The 22,570-nt window shown below is 46.6% G+C and overlaps 1 protein-coding gene across 1 annotated transcript in view; it reads right to left on the reverse strand.

Moving 5' to 3' along the window:
- The window catches only part of DHX35 (DEAH-box helicase 35), a 446,551-nt gene that overhangs the window by 195,135 nt on the left and 228,846 nt on the right, over positions 1-22,570 (reverse strand). Inside the window, exon 11 of the mRNA XM_085619115.1 lies at positions 22,386-22,544. Within this exon, the coding sequence (XP_085475241.1) occupies positions 22,386-22,544 (159 nt within the window). The remainder of the gene's footprint in view (positions 1-22,385; positions 22,545-22,570) is intronic.

Below are 22,570 nucleotides of genomic sequence, written 5' to 3' on the forward strand. Positions count from 1 at the left end.
CTAGCCGAGGTGATAGCTACCAGGAAAGCAGTCTTAAGAGTCAGAAGATGAATGGGACAATTGTGAAGAGGCTCCAAGGGAGAGCACATCAGAAAGGTCAAGACTAACTTCAAATCCCACTGATGCATTACGAAGGGGACAGGAGGAAACATGTGAGTAATGCCCTTAAGGAAACGAGAAACAACAGGGGATTTGAAAAGAGAAGGCTGATCAGGAAGTCGTAAGAAAGCAGAGATAGCTGATAGATAGCCTTTCAAGGTGCCCAGAGCAGAGCCCTGCTGGGCTAGAGAGAGAAGAAAGAGGAGAACCTCGGAAAGAGGGGCGGGAAGGGGATCCACAGCCTTTGCTGTGCACCATGCCACAAATTTGTTCCACCTGCAGGCGTATACCGTTTTAGTGGGTGGACGCCTGGCTGCCAGAATAACGTCACAGACTTCAGGAGGCAAGTCAAATGGCATCAACTGTCGCCGCTCAATCTCCACGCATGGAGGTGGAGACTGGACAGGTTCGGGTGGAGAACCGTCCCCTGCTGCTGCGACAGAAGGTCCTCCCGAAGAGGCAGTCGTGTCGGAGGATCGAGTGACATACTGAGTAGCTCGGGATACCAGTACCTTCGTGCCCAATCCGGAGCCACTAAGATGACTTGGGCCCGGTCGCGCCTGATCTTCTTCAGCACTCTGGGCAGAAGTGGTATAGGCGGAAAGGCGAACAACAGACCGCAACTCTACTCGTGACGAAAGGCGTCCCGAGCAAGTGCCGCCTTGGAAACTCCAACACGCAGAACTGCGGACATTGCGTGTTCTCTTCGGTGGCGAATAGATCTAACCAAGGCTCTCCCCACTGCCCAAAGAGGCCTTGCGCCACGTCCGAGTTTAGACGCCATTCGTGATCCATCATGCACCGGCGGCTGAGTTCGTCTGCTCTGGCGTTCAGAGAGAACGCCGGATGTTGAACCACCAGGGTGATGCCCTGGTGTTCCAGCCATGTCCAGAGGTGCAGAGCCTCCTGACAAAGGGTCCACGACCCCACCCCGCCCTGTTTGTTGCAATACCACATGGCGGTGGTGTTGTCCGTGAACACCTGCACCACACTTCCCCGGACAACGGGAAGGAATGCCTTCAGTGCAAGTCGGATCGCTCTCAGCTCCAATAGGTTGATATGGAGCCGAGTCTCCGCCAGAGACCAGAGTCCTCTGATCTCCGCCTCCCCCATGTGGTCCCCCATCCCAGGAGGGACGCATCCGTCACTACTACGTGCTCCGGTTGGGGTAGGGAGAGGGATCTGCCGCTGACCCAATCGCGGTTCGTGAGCCACCACTGCAACTGCTTTGCAGTGCCCTCCGAGATCAAGACATGGTCGGACAGGTTGCCACGATGCTGGGCCCACTGAAACTTCAGGTCCCACTGCAGAGCCCGCATTCGCCACTTGGCGTAATGCACCAACAGGATGCAGGAGGCCATCAGCCCCAGAAGCCGCAGCACCAACCTGACCGAAACCCAGGATAGAGGCCGAAAGATGGGAATCAGAGCCTGAATATCCCGGACCCGCTGCTCCGGAGGATAGGCCCGGAACTGCGCCGAATCTAGAACCGCTCCGATGAAGAGGAGCTTCTGGGAGGGTCTCAGGTGTGACTTTGGCACATTGATGGAGAACCCCAGCAAATGCAGGAAGTCGGCCGTAGTCTGGAGGTGGGAGACGACTGCCTGGGGCGAGCCCGCCTTCAACAGCCATTCGTCGAGATAGGGGAAGACTGGAACCCCCGATCTGCGCAGATGAGCTGCGACCACCGCCATAACTTTCGTGAACACCCGAGGGGCACTGGTGAGGCCGAAGGGGAGCACGGTGAACTGAAAATGCTCCTGACCCACCATGAACCGCAGGTAACGCCAGTGGGCCGGGGATGTGAAAATAAGCGTCCTGCAAGTCCAACGCTACCATCCAGTCTCCAGGGTCTAGGGCAGCCAGAACTTGAGATAAGGTGAGCATCTTGAACCGCTCCTTCCGGAGGACGGCGTTGACGCTCCTGAGGTCCAAGATAGGGCGTAGGCCCCCTTTGCCCTTCTTGGGATCCGAGATCAAGACATGATCGGACAGGTTGCCACGATGCTGGGCCCACTGAAACTTCAGGTCCCACTGCAGAGCCCGCATTCGCCACCTGGAGTAATGCACCGACAGTATGCAGGAGGCCATCAGCCCCAGAAGCCGCAGCACCAACCTGACCGAAACCCAGGATAGAGGCCGAAAGATGGGAATCAGAGCCTGAATATCCCGGACCCGCTGCTCCGGAGGATAGGCCCGGAACTGCGCCAAATCTAGAACCGCTCCGATGAAGATGAGCTTCTGGGAGGGTCTCAGGTGTGACTTTGGCACATTGATGGAGAACCCCAGCAAATGCAGGATGTCGGCCGTAGTCTGGAGGTGGGAGATGACTGCCTGGGGCGAGCCCGCCTTCAACAGCCATTCGTCGAGATAGGGGAAGACTGGAACCCCCGATCTGCGCAGATGAGCTGCGACCACTGCCATAACTTTCGTGAACACCCGAGGGGCACTGGTGAGGCCGAAGGGGAGCACGGTGAACTGAAAATGCTCCTGACCTACCATGAACCGCAGGTAACGCCGGTGGGCCGGCAGGACGGGGATGTGAAAATAAGCGTCCTGCAAGTCCAACGCTACCATCCAGTCTCCAGGGTCTAGGGCAGCCAGAACTTGAGCTAAGGTGAGCATCTTGAACCGCTCCTTCCGGAGGACGGCGTTGACGCTCCTGAGGTCCAAGATAGGGCGTAGGCTCCCTTTGCCCTTCTTGGGAACCATAAAGTAGTGGGAATAGCAACCACGACCTACTTCTGGATCAGGAACGCGCTCGACGGCCTCTTTGGCCAAGAGGGCCGTAACTTCCTCCCAGAGAAGATTCAAGTGATCCCCCGACATGCAGTGGTACTGTGGTGGCATGGCTGGAGGGGTCGTCTTGAAGGGGAGGGAGTAGCCCCTTCGGACGATTTGCAGCACCCACCTGTCCGACGTGATGCAACGCCAGTGGAGCAGGTGATGGCGAACTCTGCCGCCCACTGGCGTGGAATGGGCCTGAAAGCTCGGACTAGGAGGGCTTTGAGGCGGATGCTGCCGGGGTGGATGTGGACTGACCGGCACGTTGTCCTCCAGTACCGCCTCGGCGGAATCCACGTCCGCGTGCAGGATGGTTCTGCGGCCGGTGGCTAGGCGGACGTGAGGAGGCGCCCCTTCCTTGGCCATGAAAGGGACAAAAGGCGGAAGTTTGCGGCTGTGGGCCGAGAGACCCAAGGACTTGGCCGTAGCCTGGGAGTCCTTGAAACGAGCCAGCGCACTATCCGCCTCCCGCCTAGCCTTCGAGGTCAAGGTCTGACAGTCGAGGCACGACTCTGCATCGTGGTCGGGCCCCAGGCAGTAAAGGCACCGGCGATGGTGGTCCGTCACCGACATCAGTCGATGACAGGAGTCACTGGCCTTAAAACCAGGCATCCTACCGGCACCAGAGTAGAGTCGACAAAAGACCAAAAAGAGTCAAAAAAATTTAGTCAAAAAGTGACTAAGGGGTAAGCTCTTCCCGGATCGGCGCTGTCTGGTGCGGAAAAAAGAAGACCTGACGTCAGCGCGCGAGGGCGGCGTCTAAGTACTCCGACGACGTCATTCTGGCGCACGATGCCGACGACGGACGCGGAGCCGCAGACGACGCCTAGCGACGCGCAAGGGGTATTGCTGACGAAAAATCTTTCCGGATCCAGATTGACGCCTGGGGATATTCTAAGGTGAGGAATCTAACTAACGTGTTTTTTTCAGATCAACACTATAGCAACGCAATTCATGACCTTGTTAATGTAAAAAACAAGTTACTTCCCTGTACACTGCGGTTCTCCAGTGTTGACATCTTTCGTAGATTCACATACTTGCATCTTCCCCGTCGCCGAGGTGGGAGTCCCCCGGTAATTATTAGTAGTGTAAAAAAGTATTTCTTCTAGGTCTATTATAATTGTAGTTACAGATAGAATTGACTAGCAATCCACATAATTTTGCACATGGCCAAAGTTTGACCATTCAGAGTAGAGATTACAGGCTTCCCTTCTGTGCAGTGGCTCACACCTCAGATTTCAAAGCATGAGTGGAAAAGCTACCCATGCTATTAGATAAGAGAAACAGCAATGAAGTGAGCGACTGAAGGGGAGGCGGGTGGGTCGCATGTGAATCTATCAAAGATATCAATACAGTTTACAGGGAAGTGACTTGTTTTTTTTACCAAGTATTGGATATTTCATAGATTCACATGCTTGCATCTGAATTGCCAGCAGTATACCATTAAATGCAACAGAATAGTAAAGTAGCAATGAAGTTGTATGTGGAGACAAGTAATATAAATAAGTGTTTACTCATACATAGTGTTAAGAAGAAAACAAACATTAGCATAAATGCGAAGGAGCTCACTACATTGAAAAATGGTTTTGAAGCACTGCTTGGCTCACTGCAGCATTCTTGTTGTTAACAGCATGCAGACAATAATGTTTGCTAAACGTATGCGTGTTTGACCTTGTGGTCGCTCTGCATATGTCTGATAGTGGTACTCCTGCGAACAAATCCGCTGATGTTGCCACGCTTCTGGTCGAGTGTGCGTGCACTTTGGATGCAAGCAGTCTCCCCGCCTTTTTGTGGCAGAAAGTGATAGCTGCTGATAGCGATCGCGCTATAGTTGCTTTTGAAATGGGTTGGCCTTTTGATCTGGGCGCAAAGGCAACCAGAAGTTGGACCAATTTTCTGAAGGACTTAGTGTGTTGCAAATAAAATATCAGGCATCTTTTGACATCAAGGGTGTGGAGTGATTTTTCCACTGCACTTGATTGATTCTGGAAAAAGGTTTTGAGGACAACTGGTTCATCTGAGTAAAATTAGTAGGTACTTTTGGTATGAACCTTGGATTGGTACGCAAAATGACTGTTTTAAAAGAAAGTTTATATAAGGTTCCTGCACTGTAAATGTGTATATTTCACTAACATGCCTAGCAGACGTTAGAGCTATTAATAATGCAGTTTTCCATGTGAGGTGTTTTATGTCGGCATTATGGATTGGCTCAAAAGGTTGTCTCATTAGCAGTGCCAGGACTGTGTTCAACTGTCATGCTATTTGAGGTTTTTTGATTGGTGGAAAGGCTCTGAATAGGAACTTGAGAAACTCTTTAATTAGTCTATCCAACCAAAGAGATTTTTTGTTGAGAGAACATCTGTATCTTGAGAGTGCTGCGAGATGGCCTCGAATTCAACTGTGGCAGAGACCAGATTGAACTAGTGAGAGAAGGTAAGGCAAGATCGGTATAGGCTCTAAAGTGAAAGGATGACAATTGTTGCTGCTCCTCATTTACAAAACCGTAGCCATTTTGCTTTGTAGCACTCATTTGTGTATTCTACTCTAGCTTTTGCTAAAATGCTCCTACATTGCTGAGGGATATCTAACGGATGGAATTCATAGTATTCAGGATCAAAGTTGCTAAATTTAGAGATTCTGGGTCGAGATGTATTACCTGCCCGCCATACCTGAATATTAACCCCGGGGCTTGTTTGAGTTGAGCGTGGTTGTGTTCTGACATTAAGAAGTTCTGTATACCAGAACTGTCTTGGCCATGCTGTGGCTATTAGAATGACTGTGCATGGTTCTTGTTTCATCTTGTGCAGTATCTTTGGGATGACAGGTATAAGAGGGAAAGCATAAGGGAACATGCCCGCCTAAGACATTTGAAGTGTGTTTCCTCATGATCCCTTGTGTGGGAACCTGCTTGCTTAGTGACGCATGTCTTGTTTATTGGAGTTGCGAAGATGTCTAGGGAAGGCATTTCCATTTTGCTGAAAATCTTGTTGAGCTGGCTGGTCAACAACTCCGATTCATGACATTCTTGTAAAGATCTGCTTAGTTTGTCCGCCCATTGGTTCTTTGTGCCCTGAACGTGTTCCGCCTTCAGGGAAATTTTGTTTTCCAGGCACCAGGACCATTTTTGTTGTGTTTTCTTGGATAGGGGGTGTGATCTCGTACCATCCTGTTTGTTTAGGTAAAACATTGTGTTCGTATTGTCAGTGTGGATTAGGGCTTCTAACCCCTGCAGCCTTGGTAGGAAAGCTTTGAGTACTAAATCCACCACTTTCAGGTCCAGAAAGTTGATATGGCTCTGTCTTTCTGTCGATGAAAATTTTCCCCTGACCTGTAAGTCTTGGAGGTGTGCTCCACATCCCTCCATTGAGGCATCAATTGTCATGATAAGACTCAGGGTCCTAAGTATGTATGTGGACAATATTTTGATATTCCCTATTTTCGTCAACCATTGCATCGCGGACACCATTTCCGGTGTTATCTGTGCGGTGTTGTCGAAGGAGTACTCTTCCTCGGTCCAGCTGCTCCTGTAGCAGTCTCATGTACAACCTGCAGTTTGGTATGAGAGGGATGCATGACAACATCTGAAAAGACAATTCGTTATAGACTCCTTACCTTAGAATTACCCCCAGGAGTCAGACTGGATCCGGAGAATTTACGTCAGCAGTACCCCTGCGCGTCGAAAGGTGGCATCGGTCGGCTCCGCGCTCGTCGTTGGCATCATGGTCCCGGGATGATGTTGTGGTAGCTACTTAGACGCCGCCATCGTGCGCTGACATCAGTTCTTTCTTTTTCCGCGCCAGACAGCACAGATCCGGAGAGAGAGGTACCTCCAGTCACTTTTTGACTGATTTTCTGCCGACATCGTTTTGAGTCTTCGACTCCTGGTGCACGTTAGGGAGGCCGGGTTTCAAAGCCAGTGGTTCCTACTGAAAACTGATGTCAGTGACGGATCCGCACAGCGTGTGCCTGTAGTGTGTGTAACCCGATCACGACCCCAAGTTGTGTTCCGACTGCCGAACCATGAATCCGAAGTCTTTACGGGAGCAGTACCGGAAGCTTCTCGAGGCCTGGCAGACCGCTCCGCACTGTTCGAGGTCCCAGTAGTACAGGAGGTCGAGGGACCGGTCGTGGAGCTACCACCACCATTCGTCCTCGAAGTCTTCGCACTCCTCAGGTAAGTCGAAGCACAAGAAGAAGTCGAAGAAGCATTGTCGCTCTTCGACTTCTCCCCGTACGTCGGGCAACGTGACAAGGAATATAGGTGGTGCCCCTCCCGCAGCTCGGCATGCAGAGCCCGAAGGGTTGACTCAAAATGTCCCCCCCTTTCCGGCACCCGGAGCGACCCCGGCCCAGCTTCGCAGCTTTTACGAAGCGATGGATGCCATCTTTGGGCAGCCCAACTCCGCTGGCACGCCTTCTGGCCCTGCGGATTCGGCTGGGGACCCTGGGCCTTTGATGCCGGCGGCTTCAGTCCCTGCACTGCAGGGTCCCCTTGGATCCAGGCCTGGATCCGAATTGGCGCCAGTCACCCTGATAACACCTCCCCCGGCGCCGATTCCATCGGCACCACGTCAGCAGCCGACGCCGGTTGTGTACCCAGCCGGCGTTGACCCCGACCTCCACGCCGACATGGAGCCGGACCGATGGCGACCGACGCTAGATGCGGCGTCGACAGGTACTTTTGTGCCCCTGTTCCACCCTGGTTCTTTTCGGCCAGATTCGCAACCAGAGGAGGGTGAGGAGGAGTGGGAGGGGTCTGGAGACCCTTTAACTGACCAGTTGGAGTATGATCCGGACTGGCGAGAGGAGTTGAGGGATGGCAGTGGACTGGATACTTCTCCAGACCAAGGCATGTTGTCTCCTCCTACCGTGGATATGGTAGCGGTCAAGACTAACCTTCTGACTGAGGTGCATCAACCAGCAGCAAGCTCTTCAGAGCCCCTGCTGCCGTTTAATGAAGCCCTCACTGACATCCTTTTGGGCACATGGTCCTGTGGATAGGATAATCGCCCGACGCCACCGCCCAGCTCCGGACTACCCCTATTTCCTCTCCCAACATCCCTCCCCAGAGAGCTTGGTGGTCCAAGCCTCAACATCCAAAGGCACCTTCCCTATCGATCCACCTGATAGGGAATCCAAAAAGCTGGACCATCTTGGGAAGAAGATGTTTTTTTCCTCCAGCTTGGGACACGGTCAGTAAACACTGCATGTATGTTGGGCCGTTACACCCACTCCGTGTGGGAACGGTGGAGCAGGTGCTGCCCCAGTGCCCAGAGGAGGCCCAGGCAGTACTCTTCCATGCAGTAGTCGAGGGGAGAGACGCAGCCAAGTTTACCATTCGCTGTGGACTGGACACCGCTGACTCGCTAGGCAGGACGATTTCAACATCGGTAGCCCTCCGACACTAAGCCTGGCTGAGGTCGACTCGTTTTTCAAGGCATGTCTCAGCTACCCTTATGGACATGTCCTTTGATGGCCATCGTATGTTCGTCGACAAGGCACTCAACGTGCTAGAGCGCTTCAAGGACTCTTGGGCTACGGCCAAGTCCTTGGGCCTCTCCACCACCAGCTGTGTGCAGTCTGATTTTCACCCCTTTCGTGGCTACGGAAGGGGTACCCCGCCACGTTCCGCTCAGAGGCGCAGGCCGGCGCAAATTGTTCAGCCCCAGCGCGGCCGGTGACGAGGGACCCACTACCGTGGGTCTGGGGCCAGCGAGCAGGCCAGTCCACCACCGTCCCCTTTGCAGCAGCCTCCAAACCCTCCTAGTTCAACCTTTCAGGGCCACCAATCGCCAGTGGGCAGTAGGATTCGCCATCACCTCCCCCTTTGGTGCGCTATCATGTTGGACAGGTGGGTTTTGCAGATAGTCCAGAGAATCATCTGGCTGTTCTCTAACAGGAAGTTTCGGAACTCTTGGCCAAGGGTGCCATCGAGCGAGTTCTTGCCCCAGAAGTAGATCGTGGTTGCTATTCCCACTACTTTCTGGTGCCCAAGAAGGACAAAGGCCTGCGTCCTATCCTTGGATCTCAGGAACGTCAACCACTTCCTCCAGAAGGAGAAGTTCAAAATGTTGATGCTAGCTCAGGTCCTGTCTGCCCTCGACCCTGGAGACTGGATGGTAGCATTGGACTTGAGGACGCTTATTTTCACATACCCGTCCTGGTGACCCACCGGCGTTACCTGCGGTTCACGGTGGGCCACAAGCACTTTCAGTTTGTCGTGCTCCCCCATGGCCTTACCAGCACCCCTCGGGTATTCACAAAAGTGATGGTGGTGGTTGCAACTCATCAGCGCAGATCAGGGGTTCCAGTCTTCCCCCATCTCGACGACTGGCTGTTGAATGCGGGCCCGCTCCAGACTGTCGTCTCCCACCTCCAGACTATGGCTGACCTCCTGCATTCGCTGGGGTTCACCGTCAACGTGCCAAAGTCACACCTGACTCCCTCTCAGAAGCTCCTTTTCATCAAAGCGGTTCTGGACACGGCATAGTTTCGGGTTTATTCTTCCGAGCAGCGAGTCCGGGATATTCGGGCTAGGATTCCGATCTTTCTGCCTTCAGATCTCGGAGGGCACTGCACGTCAATTGCAGTGGTGGCTAATGAACCAGGATTGGGTCAACAGTGGATCCCTCTACTGTCCCCACCCGGAGTACACGGTGGTGACGGATGCATCACTTCTGGGATGGGGCGACCATATGGAAGAGGCTGAGATCAGAGGCCTTTGGTCTCCGGCGGAGTCCGGGCTCCACATCAACCTTCTGGAGCTTCGGTCGATCCGTCTTGCACTAAAAGCATTCCTTCCCTCTGTCCGGGGAAGAATGGTGCAGGTGTTCACGAACAACACCAGGGCCGGGTCGAGTCGTGGACCCTATGTCAAGAGGCTTTCCGTCTCTGGACATGGCTGGAACATCAGGGCATATCCCTGGTGGTTCAACACCTGGCAGGTTCACTGAACGCCAGGGCGGACAAACTCAGCCGCAGGTGCATGATGGATCACAAATGGCGTCTTCACTCGGACGTGGCGCAAGGTCTCTTTCACCAGTGGGGAGAGCCTTGGTTAGATCTATTTGCCACCAAAGAGAACGCGCAATGTCAGCAATTCAGCATGTTGGAATTTCCAAGGCGGCATTTGCTAGGCGACGATTTTCGTCGCAAGTGGGGTTGCGTTCTTCTATATGCCTTTCCGCCTATACCACTTCTGCCCAGAGGGCTGAAGAAGATTAAGCTCGACCGGGCCCAAGTCATTCTTGTGGCTATGGATTGGGCACAAAGATTCTGGTATCCTGAGCTGTTACACAGGGCCATCAATCCTCCAATCAGACTGCCTCTTCGAGAGGATCTTCTGTTGCAGCAGCAGAGGACGATCCTCCACCCAAACCTGTCCCGCCTCCACCTCTTTGCGTGGAGATTGAGCGGTGACAGTTGACAGCCTTCGACCTTCCTCCCGACGTCTGTGATGTTATCTTGGCAGCCAGGCGTCCCTCCACTAAGACTGTATACGCTTGCAGATGGAACAAATTTGTGGCATGGTGCGCAGCAAAGGCTGTGCATCCCCTTTCTGAGGTTCTCTCGTTCCTCCTTTCTTTGGCCCAGCAGGGCTCTGCTCTGGGCACACTTAAAGGCTATCTCTCAGCCATTTCAGCCTTTCTTAGGCTTCCTGATCAGCCTTCACTTTTCAAGTCCCCCGTTGTAAATCGATTCCTTAAGGGCATTACTCATCTTTTTCCTCCTGTTCCCTTCGTAATGCCTCAGTGGGACTTGAACTTGGTTCTTACCGATCTTTTGTGCGCTCCCTTTGAGCCGCTTCATAACTGTCCTCTCAGACTTCTTACTCTAAAAACTGCTTTTCTGGTTGCCATCACCTCTGCTCGCAGGGTGAGTGAGCTGCAAGCCCTTTCTTAAAAACCTCCTTTTCAGGCTTTCCTTTCTTCACATGGTGGTTACTTCTTTCCTCATTGGTAAAACCATCACTTTGCCCACCTTCTTTCTGCCTCTGCATCCTTCTAAGGAGGAAGAGAGGTGCCACTGTCTAGATCCAAGACGTGCGCTTTCATTTTATTTGGATCGCACCAAACAATTCTGGGTGGATGACCAGCTCTTTGTTGGCTACGTGGGTGCCAAAAAAGTTCGGGCCGTGCACAAACGGACCATCCCTAGATGGGTCGTTTTGTGCATTAAAGCGTGCTTTTCTTTGGCAAAGAAGGAGCCTCCAGTGGGACTGCACACCCATACCACCAGGGTGATGGCAGCTACCACTGCTTTGGGACAGGGAGTTCCCCTCAATGTCATCTGTCAGGCAGCTACGTGGGCATCTCTGCACACGTTCACAAAACACTACTGCCTGGACAGCCAGGTCCGGAGAGACGGCTTCTTTGGCCATTCTGTTCTCCAGGACTTTCTGGTGTAAACTTAGTTCATAGACCCACCTCTGGGGTTGATATTGCTGGGGTATCAATTCTAAGGTAAAGAATCTATAACTAATTGTCTCTTTCAGATGAACAAGTTCCTTACCTTCGGTAACAATATATCTGTAAGAGACATAGATTAGTTATAGATTCCTTACCACCCCACCCATCGTCCCCATTCTGCGAACTGACTTCTAGGGTCAGGGAATCCCTTTCAGGGCCCTAGTTTTGTTCACCAGTGGTCAGTGTCTTGCAAGGCTCTGCGCTTCTTGAGTGGAATGTTGTGTAAAAGAACTGACGTCTTTTCTTCATTCTAGAATCGGTTGAATTAATTGACAAGAAGGAACTGATCACGCGGCCACACCGCAGCTCCATGTGAGTGCCCTGATTAACGCAAGTCATCTGTTTTCCTTTTCTTTGGTCTACCAAACTAATTAAGTCCATTTGAATTCTTAATATTACAGATATATACTAAATAACTACATTGGGAGATCGACAACTGAATCATACAACAAAGGTATGATCTGAGAGTTTGCTTGATAGATGGAAGTCGAGTGTTCTGAGGATGACTGACAGAATGTTTTTTATTATTTTTTTTCTATAGATTGAATCTTCACGGTCCTGATGAGAATCCCTGTCACTTAGGGGATTCGAAACGCGTCGACCCCTGTTCCCTTTATCTCCGTCCTTTCAAATAGACCAATCTCCCCAGGATTACAAACTAAAAATCAGATTATTTGATGGTCTATTATATGATAATAAGAACAAATACATTCTTTACTAATCACCAGAATCCGCACCTGTTTTCAAAAAACTTTAATCAACACAGGGCGTTTTCACTTATCTATGAACAGGAATATTTGTCAATGTATCGTTAATGTGTTCGGTCTTGATGTTTATGTCTCTAAGTGCACTTAATGTTGTCTTTTAAATGTTGAATGTGTTCACTGAATATATTGTCAAGTGATATACATTATATGAAAGTTTTGACATTGCTCATGTCCTTGTACATATTGTATGTTGTTGTATATACCTTTCAAGTCTCTATTTTTTGTTGTGAACTCAATTTTGTCTAAAAGAAATCTAAAAATCTAAATAACTATATGACTAATAATTAAAATAAAAGGATTTTTTCAAAAGAAGTCAGACTATAAGATTGGTCTTGAATTGAGGATTGCTACTCAATTATATATAAAAAACGAGTGAATTATAGTGCAGTACTGGCATTTCTTTGGTTGAAAGAACTGACGTCAGCACGCAAGGGCGGTGTCTAAGTAGCTCCTGCGATGTCATCCCGACGACCACAACGCCAACAACAAAAGTGGAGCTGACCGACGCCACCTTTCAATGCACAGGGGTACTGCGGATGAAAAATTCTCCAGATCCAGTCTGACGCCTGGGGGTAATTCTAAGGTAAGGAATCTGTAACTAATCTATGTCTCGTACAGATATATCGTTACCGAAGGTAAGTAACTAGTTCATCATTCCCAGGAGTGATTTTCAGGTTCTTACTGAAACTGACCTTTTTCGTGACAGGGCCAAGGCCAGTGTGATCATCTTTGTTACTCTCCCTTTGGCTGGGTATACCTTGCAGATGGTGGTATCCATGATGGCTGCCAGAAATGATAAACGCTTCTGTAGGATTACGCTGGATTTGTCTTCCTTTATGTGAAGGCCTAGGTCTTGGAAAAGGTACATGCAAGTCCTTGTACAATCTCTTGAAGTCCTTGAGGAGTGGGCTTTTATTAGCCAATCGTCTAAGTACGGGAATACTTGATGTCCAGTCTGTCTGACATAGGCTACTACTTGGGGCAGATTTTAGCCTGAATGGTAGTACCCTGAATTGATAGGGTTTCCAGGTGTAATGCTACAGGAAATTATATAGTGTGAGATTGTGTATTGACCATTGATTTTATTTTACTATAACTACATTTTGTGAGCACCGCTTCATCTTGTGTCTGTCTGACCCTGCCTTTCAGCTGTGAATGCAGGCAGGCCCAAGTTACTTACACACACACAAAATTGTTTATGTTTTTCACTTCACCGAGCGAGAGAGTTAAGCAGCAGAACAGACAGTGTGGGATGCATACAGTGTCCAAGGATGCGAAAGTGAAGAATTCTGCCTCAGCTCTCATTGGAGCCTGGTCAGCTCAGTCGAGTGACCTTGACGCAAAGAGGGTAGCCAGCAACTACGATGCAGATGAAGAGAGGGGGAGCATCTAGAATTCTCTCCGTGTTAGTAAAGAGAATAAAGACAAAGACCTCTTGGCGCTTTGACAGGAACCCTCTAGTGAGAGTACGCACAACCCAGGGCTATTGTGTCCGGTTGAGAATCTCCCTGCCTGAGACTGCCAACGGGTTCCCCAGTCATGCTGGCAAGGATGATGAAGCTAAACAGACAGCCGGTGAAGTATTCCAAGTTCTAATTAATCATTCTTGTATACATGCAGTTATCTTTATATGCATTTATTCTTGCATATATACATTCACTATAAACATTTATTTTACATGCGCATAATTCCCATTTGATATATGGGAACTTGCTGCAATAAATATTCCCCTTTACTTCGCAAATGAGTGTTGAGCCTTGTTTATGTTGTATTATGGTATTCTAAAGTGTGTAGAGTCCTATTTTGAAGAGTGTTCACATTGTGTCCTGGTATTTTGAAGTCTTGCTCAGGTGTTCTGAAGAGAAAGCAGGACACCATGCCATTTTACCACATTGAACTTCAGATATTTTCTGTGCCTCACATGAATGGAGATGTGGAAATATGCACCCATGAGATCTAATGAGGTCCTCTGATCTTCCTTGTTCAGGATATGAATGATGTCCTGCATTGTGATCATTCGAAAGGATAGCTTCTTGATATATTAGTTGAGTACTCTGAGATCGACACCTGTCTCAATTTTCCATTCTTTTTCCTCAGGAGAAAAAAGTTGCAGTAGAAACCTGTGTGTCTGCAGTGTTGTGGGACTTTTTCTTTTGCCCCTTTGGCAAGCAGGGACTGAGGGACTAGATTTCCTACATTAACACTCGTAGATGTTGATGAGATCTTTTGACAGGTGAATGATATGGGGGTTGCTGGATGAACTCCAGGGTGTGACCAAACTTTATCATGTCCAGGGACCACCTGTCCAAAGAGATGTTCGTCCAATTTGTGAAGCAGTTGAGAAGAGTGTTTCTGAAATGCGATGGAGGTGGAGGCATTGAGGTGACCCATGATACTTTGCTGTCACTATTTCCTATAGGAATCTTGAGTTTTGTAGCAGCACCAGCCTGTCTTCTACTTGTGTGCCTGGAGTAAATTGAGGCCTGGGAAGGTCTCTTCTGTTGTGAGTACTGTTGGTGACAATCATGTGCTTGTTGATAGTATGGTTTGTATTTATATGGTTGGAATCCGCCATGAGAGAAGTATTTTCCCCTTCCTCTACCACCTCGACATGATGAAATTCCTTTTTACTGTAGTATTCCCAAAGTGCAGTTTTTTTGTGAGCTTTAGTGGATTGTAGCACTTCATCAATATGCTTCCCTAACAAAGGTTCACCATCCTAAGGCATGTCCGATATCTTAGACTGTACTTCCGGCCAGAATGAGGTTGCTCTGAGCCACCTCAGTCTGGAAAGGACCGCTGCCTCTGGATTTGTTTTCAGATGACGTTCTTTCGCATTCTAGCAAACTTTTTCCTGCCTCTGTTTCTTGTCTTCTGGAAGGAAATCAAGTAACTGGGCCAGATCCAACCACATGTGGCGATCATTACTGCCCAGGATGGTTAAAGTGTTGCAGGGTCTTATCGTGATTGCTGCCATGGCTGAAAATCTTTTTCCGATACTGTCCAGCCGCCTGCCCTCCTTGTCGGAGGGGCTGAACATGGTGCTGCTGGATTTTACGATCTCCTCTGTGCTGCCTGCATTGCTACAGGATCTGGTTTAGGGTGACCTATCACAAAGGCTGTTGCATTTTCTGGGGCGTTATATTTTTGCCCCGTTGCAGTATTACTGTGGCTACTGTAGCAGACGTTTTCACGGCCTTGAGGCCCTCATTCCCAATGTAGTCCACAATCGGTATAGATCGTATTGCCTTTTTGTTGGGTTCTTTAAAGTCGTATTAGGAAGCACTCTTTTTGTTGCACTATCATTGGGATGTCAAAACATTTAGCAGCTCTTTCTTTAAGCACATGGAAACCTCCAATGTCATCAGGTGGCGAACTAGCACCTGGAGGTGTTGGTGGAGCAGATATGGGGGGTGGTGACATAATCATCTCAATCATCATCCGCATTAGTTGTTTGGTCCTGTGGTATTTCCCCTTCTTTGGGTTCAGTGTAATCATCCACTTGATCCACATAATCATAGTGGATAACTGTTGACTCTAACTGCCTTGCATGAGATATATTGTCCAGTTGTCCCCTCGGAGTGCGACGGTGAAATAGGGGTCTTTTTGAGTCACCCCTGACCTTTCTGGTTTAGCAGGTGTATCCGCCGGAGAGGGAAACCGTTTATGGTAGTCCTGTAGCATCATACAAAAGGTCCATTACTAGTGCCAGTGGTATTTGCATTGTGGGTTCCTGTGAGCGTTGTACTTCAAAGGTATCTTGATAATCCTCAAATTCCATGCATTTGTCATAGTTTTTGTCTTCCTGTATTCTGTCCCTAAAAGAGAAATCACCCTGCATTTACTGTGACTCCTGCTCATCATCTGATTCTTGGCATTTTACATGAAGTTGGGATGGGCTTGCGGCATCCCTAAACCGACCATCCTTGTCCTCTTCGTCACCTGCATTCCTCGTTTCAAGCAGGTGCACTGGTGGTAATGGTGACACCTTGCTGGGTGGCATAAATTCTGATCTTAGGACTGGTTCTGCAATGCCGTCTATGGGCCAGTCGGCAGTGCGATCGATGAAGAGGAAGCCTTGAGGTTAATGGGCATCATCTTTGTTGTCAGATAAAGCGGCTTTGACGGGTTAGTCATCGGTGTGTCGGTCGATGGTGTCAATGACAGTAGAGACAGACTCTTTGATTATGAGGGTCTCATCGTAAATAATCTTGAAGGCAATAAGTTTGTCGTAGATACCACTGTGACTTTGACAAGGCGGAAGACACCATTATCGTGGATGACGTTGCCGAAGCCATTTTTGCCCTCGACAGAGCCGTCCTCAATTTCGGCAACGATTTGGTCATCAATTTTCTTAATTGTAGTGAGGCTGCCTCCTTTTGGCCCTTTTTCTCCTGAGTTGTTGGAGAAAATCTCTCTGTGACTGGCTTCTGTTTTTCCACCTTCTATTGGATCTTTTTTGGTGGTTCAGATGTATCTTTCCGTGATGTATCTTGGTTATGAGATCCTTTGGCCTTGGGCAGGGTTTGTCATCTCCAGAGTCTGGAGTTTTTGAAGCCTTTTTCTTTTGGAGCCATAATAAAGGCATGGCCTCTTGATCATTCAAGGTCTTGGCTGAAAAGGTTCTGCAATATTCACAGTCTTTGGGCTTATGGTGGGGTGCAGGAAGTATAAGCACTCTTCATGAGGGTCGACAGGAACCTCATGTCCCCAAAAGTCTTACAGGATCGATATAACCCTTTCTTTGACCACTCTAATGACATGTTGGTGGCAGATAAGATGTAAAACAAAATTAAAAGAGTTCACCTAAGATTTACTGTCCAAAGATAGTATCTATGAGGAAAAAACTGAGTAGAGCTGAAGGAGACTCCCTTTCCACAATGTGTGTTAAGAAATATGAGGTGTTAAACCACTGTAAAGGAGGGAAGGGTGCAAGCTCTACTCTGATTGGTCAGACTTTTGACATGTGCAAAATGATGTGGATTGCTACTCAATCGTATAGGGAAATATAATTATAATTGACCTAGAAGAAACACTTTTTCATACTACTAGTTAGAATTACAGTGGTACTCTCACCTCGATGACAGGGAAGATGCAAGCATGTGAATCTATGAAAGATCCAATACTGGAGAAACAGACTAGTGATTATGATTGACAATGTGATATTTGTCAACAGAGCAAACCATCTACAGTTAAGAGACCCTTGCCAACTCCTCTCACAGTCTCCAACATAGCGTTCAAGGTGATTTATTTGGACCATATTGGTCCAATAAATTCTGCTAACCGGCATAAGTATATCTTGGTAGAAATAGATTCATGTTCCCCATTCTAATAGGTGTGGCTAAAAAGAAATTAAATTGCTCTGCAGTCATAAATATTTTGAAGTGTGTAGTACCAATGGGAGCAGTTAATCCATTTCATTGAGATAATGGCCCTGCATTTGCCTCCAAAGCTTACAAGGATGCTATGCCTACTCTGTGAGTTTGCCTGCAATTTAGTAATACACTTCCAGCTTACTACAATGGATTAGTTGAGTGAGCTAACAACATGATTACATAAGCATTGACAGCTAGGATATTCAGTTCAGATCTTAGTTGGTACCAGAATTTGTATGGAAGCAAGAGAGCATTAAATAATTTGCCCAGATGAGTATTGGGAAGGTGCACTTCATACGAGGTGCTCTTTGGATTTCCTATGTACGTACATGGCATAGATAATCTTGGGGAGGTGACGGATGAAGAAAAGTTTGACCTGGAAAAACATTTGAATGTCTTACACAGTATCCAAGAGGTCAGAGATGCCTGTGGCATTCTGAAACCGCCACATGCAAGGAGAAGGATGTTATTACTACCAGCGAGTGGATACCTAAATTAGGGGATCTAGTCGGTGAAAAGATCTACAACTAACAAGCTTTTGAACCACCCTACCGCCCATCCATTAAAGTTCTTTAGGTTAAAGGCAAACAAACAGTTTTTCTGTCTACTTTGTCTGGTTCAAGGACAAAAAGACAAGGGTCCATCAACTACATGAACAAGCACTATGTGGTTAGTTCTTTACAGCTGAACATCCTAGACACCAAGAAGGATCCAGAGTAGAACCTTTAAGTCTCGCCGTACTCTGAATGAACTGCCCCATGAAGAGAGCAGTAACGTCACTAGCTGGAGTTCCCAGCAGGGGGTATTTGAGCACACTCTCCAACTTTACACAGAGCAATTAGTTTTACAAATTAATCTGGTGCTACATTCACAACAGTTGCAAATGTTCAAAATAACTTCATGATTTATTATGTACTTACACCTGAGTCGACATCAATTAAGATGATGCCTTTTCGAGAGACAACTATTTATGAGAAGGACTATGACCTTTTCAAGGAGGACTTTTCATCACGCTCCAAAGCCACTTTATGGCTTCATAACAGATACTCCATACCAACTTGGTCTATGGTTGGATCATCTAAAATTGTTTGTTCATCATGTGGTTATCAACGAAGATTGTCATTCTGTTGCTACTGAATGGACAGTACAGACCGGAAACAACAATTGCACATTCTGGTGTTCGTGAACTGCAACCACATCTTTCATCTCACAGAGCTCGAAGAAATATCTATGCTGCAAACATCACAGCTTATCCTGTGCCCCGGGGCAAAGCTTGGCAAAAGTGTCTTTATCATATCACAGGACCTTCTGAAACTTTGCATTTACCATACGTTTTTGAAAGTTTCAATGAATGCTGTGGTTATAACTGGTTCTATTTCAGATGACTGGGATACAGGGACTGTAAAATAAATTCTATCTGATTTACGGGCATATGCCACCTAGAACAATGAAGACCCTTATTTAAATTCTGTGAATTATAAACAAATGTATTTTTATCATCACTATGCACACTGTTACATAGAACTAGTTAACTAAAATAGCATACAATTACATACAGTGGAAACATTGTGAAGCTCAGCCTCTTAATAGTGACCCAGATTTTTTGAAGAAATGTCACAACCCCCAGCTTTCTATTTTTCAAAAGGTCCACAACGACTTCAAGACTAATAAACTGATTTATTCAAAGAAATTCACTCATAATTTGGCTATATAAGGATAAGAGTGTGGGAAAGAAAATATTGATGAGGAAAGCACGTGAGGAACAAAATTTTGACAAATTCAAATGGGATTTATTTCAAGCATGCATTTTACCTATGGAAAAGAAATTATTTTTTTAACAAAACCATCCATCAGAGTACATGTCTGGAATTTGGTACTATGATAAACCTTACAAAAACTTACTATCAAAAGTGAACTAATCCTTGTTTAATAATTGCCAATCACAAATGAACATTCAAGATTCTGAACTAAAATATATGATCCAGAATGGAACCTATAAATATTCTCAGTTCCCGTCTGAGGTTTAGCTTTATGGCCCACTGATTCAAATACCTGCATACGTCATTTTCTTTCCAACACCGCTAGTTGTTAAGCTAATAGCCCTAATCCACAATACAGCACACACACCTGTAGCGGTTAGCACATACAGAGTTGGCAAGCGGTGCCAAAGATGGCCAGCACATTCCAGTCTTTCGGCTATGAAAGAGCATTTATCCTCAATCAAAGAAAACATGGATTTTTCTGAATACCTTTTAGGGGCACACCCAACTAGAAATAAACAAGTCATAGCCACAGGAATATATGCCATTTATAATTAATGGAACAAATACTCAGAAAAGAAGCTGCAGAATAATTAGGTAAATAGATGCAAGAAAACCTGTAAACAAAGTTATCAACAAAGGCATGCCCACGCTTTCTAAAAGAGTGCAGTCTCTAAACAACATCATGTCTTCAGGCTTTGATCTTCTCAAAAGAGATGTAGATCAATTACAACATGGCCAAGCATAGTTAATAGCTATATTACAACTTTTGGGCCGTACAAAAACTTAGATTAGGTTTTGTGCCTTGGCAACTTCCGAATAAGACAGCTATATTTTGGCAATAACACAAAAAACAATGACTACAAAAAAGAATCTAGAAACACTTTGTTGAGTATCGAGCAAATAGAAGAGGAACTGTTTAAATGAAGATACCCTGTGTTTATTAGTAGCTCCAGCCACAGAAATCCTCTAGCTCACTCGCGTAAGTGTGACACAATTTCCTTGCGTAGAATATATAGTCATTTGATACCAGGGTTAAGTTGCATTTGAGATACTCCTATTTCATCCATCGCCACGCACCATGAACTATTGTACAATGGTTCTTATTTAAAGTTAACCAATATTATTTGCTGGCCAACACTATGTGATTACAGTTTCTAAAACAATATCTTTGTGTTCAACCGCTTCAACATGTAATCAAAAATGTCCCTTGGCCTAGTATTGACATGAGAGGCATGTGTTTTGGAGAAATTAGCAAATTGGCTCGGTGTTACTACAAAAGGAAGTCCCTTTGACTTCTGCCTAGAAATGTATAACTTGCAGGCAGCCAGAACTGCATCGGATATTCTGTTGCTATTACAGAAGCAATACCAAATTCAATTTGCTGATATTATACATACTCTCTTTGATTCCTCAACAACTGACATTGTGCATCTTTTTAATAACATTGGATCTGGTCTGGTGACTGGATTTAAAGCAGTTTTCAGACTGATACCCTCTTTACTCTTTATTCTCCAGTCTTGCTAGAGGGTTTCCAACCATTTTACAGCTCACCAGCAACGGATTTGTCATCTTTTTCCTGATCCGACAAACAAATCAATAGCAAAGAATACATGTAACCAGCTGTACAGAAATGTAGAGAAACGCTAGCAAACAATCCGGGACATGATTGGCTTTCCGAACTTAGAGAAAACAGGATGCTGTCTTTTCGCAAAATGTATGCTATATGAGTAAGACCTGTGTTCTGGTGTGCAAATTGTCCAGCTGATATCGTCATGGTCCTACATTCAGAGCAGCCCCTGGTGGCTTTCCTAGACATAGAAATGGTTCTGCAACCACTGCAATTACATCAGAGACAATGCCGAGAAATGCATCTGTCCTTACTGCAAGATGCTAACTATGATGTATAAATTTCACCATCAACACTATAGATGAGTTACCCATAGATTGGCTTGAGTCACTGATGTTATCTGAGACTCCAAATGAAGTACTCTCACCATCAGTGAGCACTTTGGAATGTCTAATGACTAAAGACAACAAATACCCATTGACTGGCTTTCTCCACGACCACACGCATGCTTGCTTGTGAACCTGATGAATTAGGCATGTCCTCAGATGAGGATTGAAAACAATTAGGGATTTGGTCACAAAAATGCACATAATTCTAAATCTACCACAGAGACTGTCTCATGAAGCCGAAAATCTCAACAAACTATTTTAGTTTTTAGTTTTTTTCTTTTTAAAGCCTCATTATTTTTAATTGCCATTTTCATGATCATGCCTGATCTGTTTAATCACCAACATGCATCCCTCTTAATTGACATAATCCTTTTAGAATTATGTCTTTTATAAACTCCTTTTATACATTAAAGTGTTTTGAATATTATATTGCTAGAAAACTGCAAGGCTTAAAAAAGAATTCATGCACACCTTATTGCATAATATTCTACTATTTTACGGTATCATGCCTTTTAAGAAGTTACATTTATGTAAACTCATTTTATGCTTTATATATTTATATGATCCATATTATGAAAGAGTCTTGTTTCTTACTGATTTGACAGCTTGGATTTCATACATTTTTTCAGAGGGCCACAGGGCACCCAGGGATTACAGGGGTTACTGGCCTCTTACTTCTCATGTTGCAGAGCTTGGCCTATTATGGGTTCATAGCAACTGGGCCAAGTACCCCATCTACCCTTTACTCGCTGTAAACGAGCAATCAAAGGCTCCGTCTGGGGAAGTGTAGATACATGCTAGTGAATATGGCTCATAACTCAAAGAACACACAGCAATGTTACCACGGCGTCCCTGGATTGCTGTTTAGGTACTGTTAGTAACCTAAAAGTATTGACACCACTTCAACTATGTATTGGGTGAGGTTCTACAGGGCTACAATAACTAGCCTTTCACATTAAATCGTTGGTGCATAGAACAAAGTTCAGTAGTGTCACCTGTGTGTGTGAAAACAAACCTTTTAAAGCTAAGCCAAAGTCTTAGTTTACGCAAGAGACTATGCAGAAGTGCTCTTCAATTGGGAGCACTAAATACTCTTTTAATAATGATCAGAGCTTTGAAATTACAAGTCACTGATCACTGGGGCACCAAAACTTCAAACCACATCAAGCTTACCTTTCTGACATTGTGTGACACTCGTTCAAACACTTTCATTTGTTCAAAGGAAGGTAGCCCAGCATACATGGGCAGAACACACATGTGTTTCTTCATCCCTGTGCGAGAGACTATCCGTGCTTGGTCTATCAACATGGAAACCACAGTTTCTACCTCTTCCTGCAGGAAAATAAAAATATCTAGCT

The sequence above is a fragment of the Triturus cristatus genome, chromosome 7 (genome assembly GCF_964204655.1).
Source record: "Triturus cristatus chromosome 7, aTriCri1.1, whole genome shotgun sequence".
Lineage (NCBI taxonomy): Eukaryota > Metazoa > Chordata > Amphibia > Caudata > Salamandridae > Triturus > Triturus cristatus.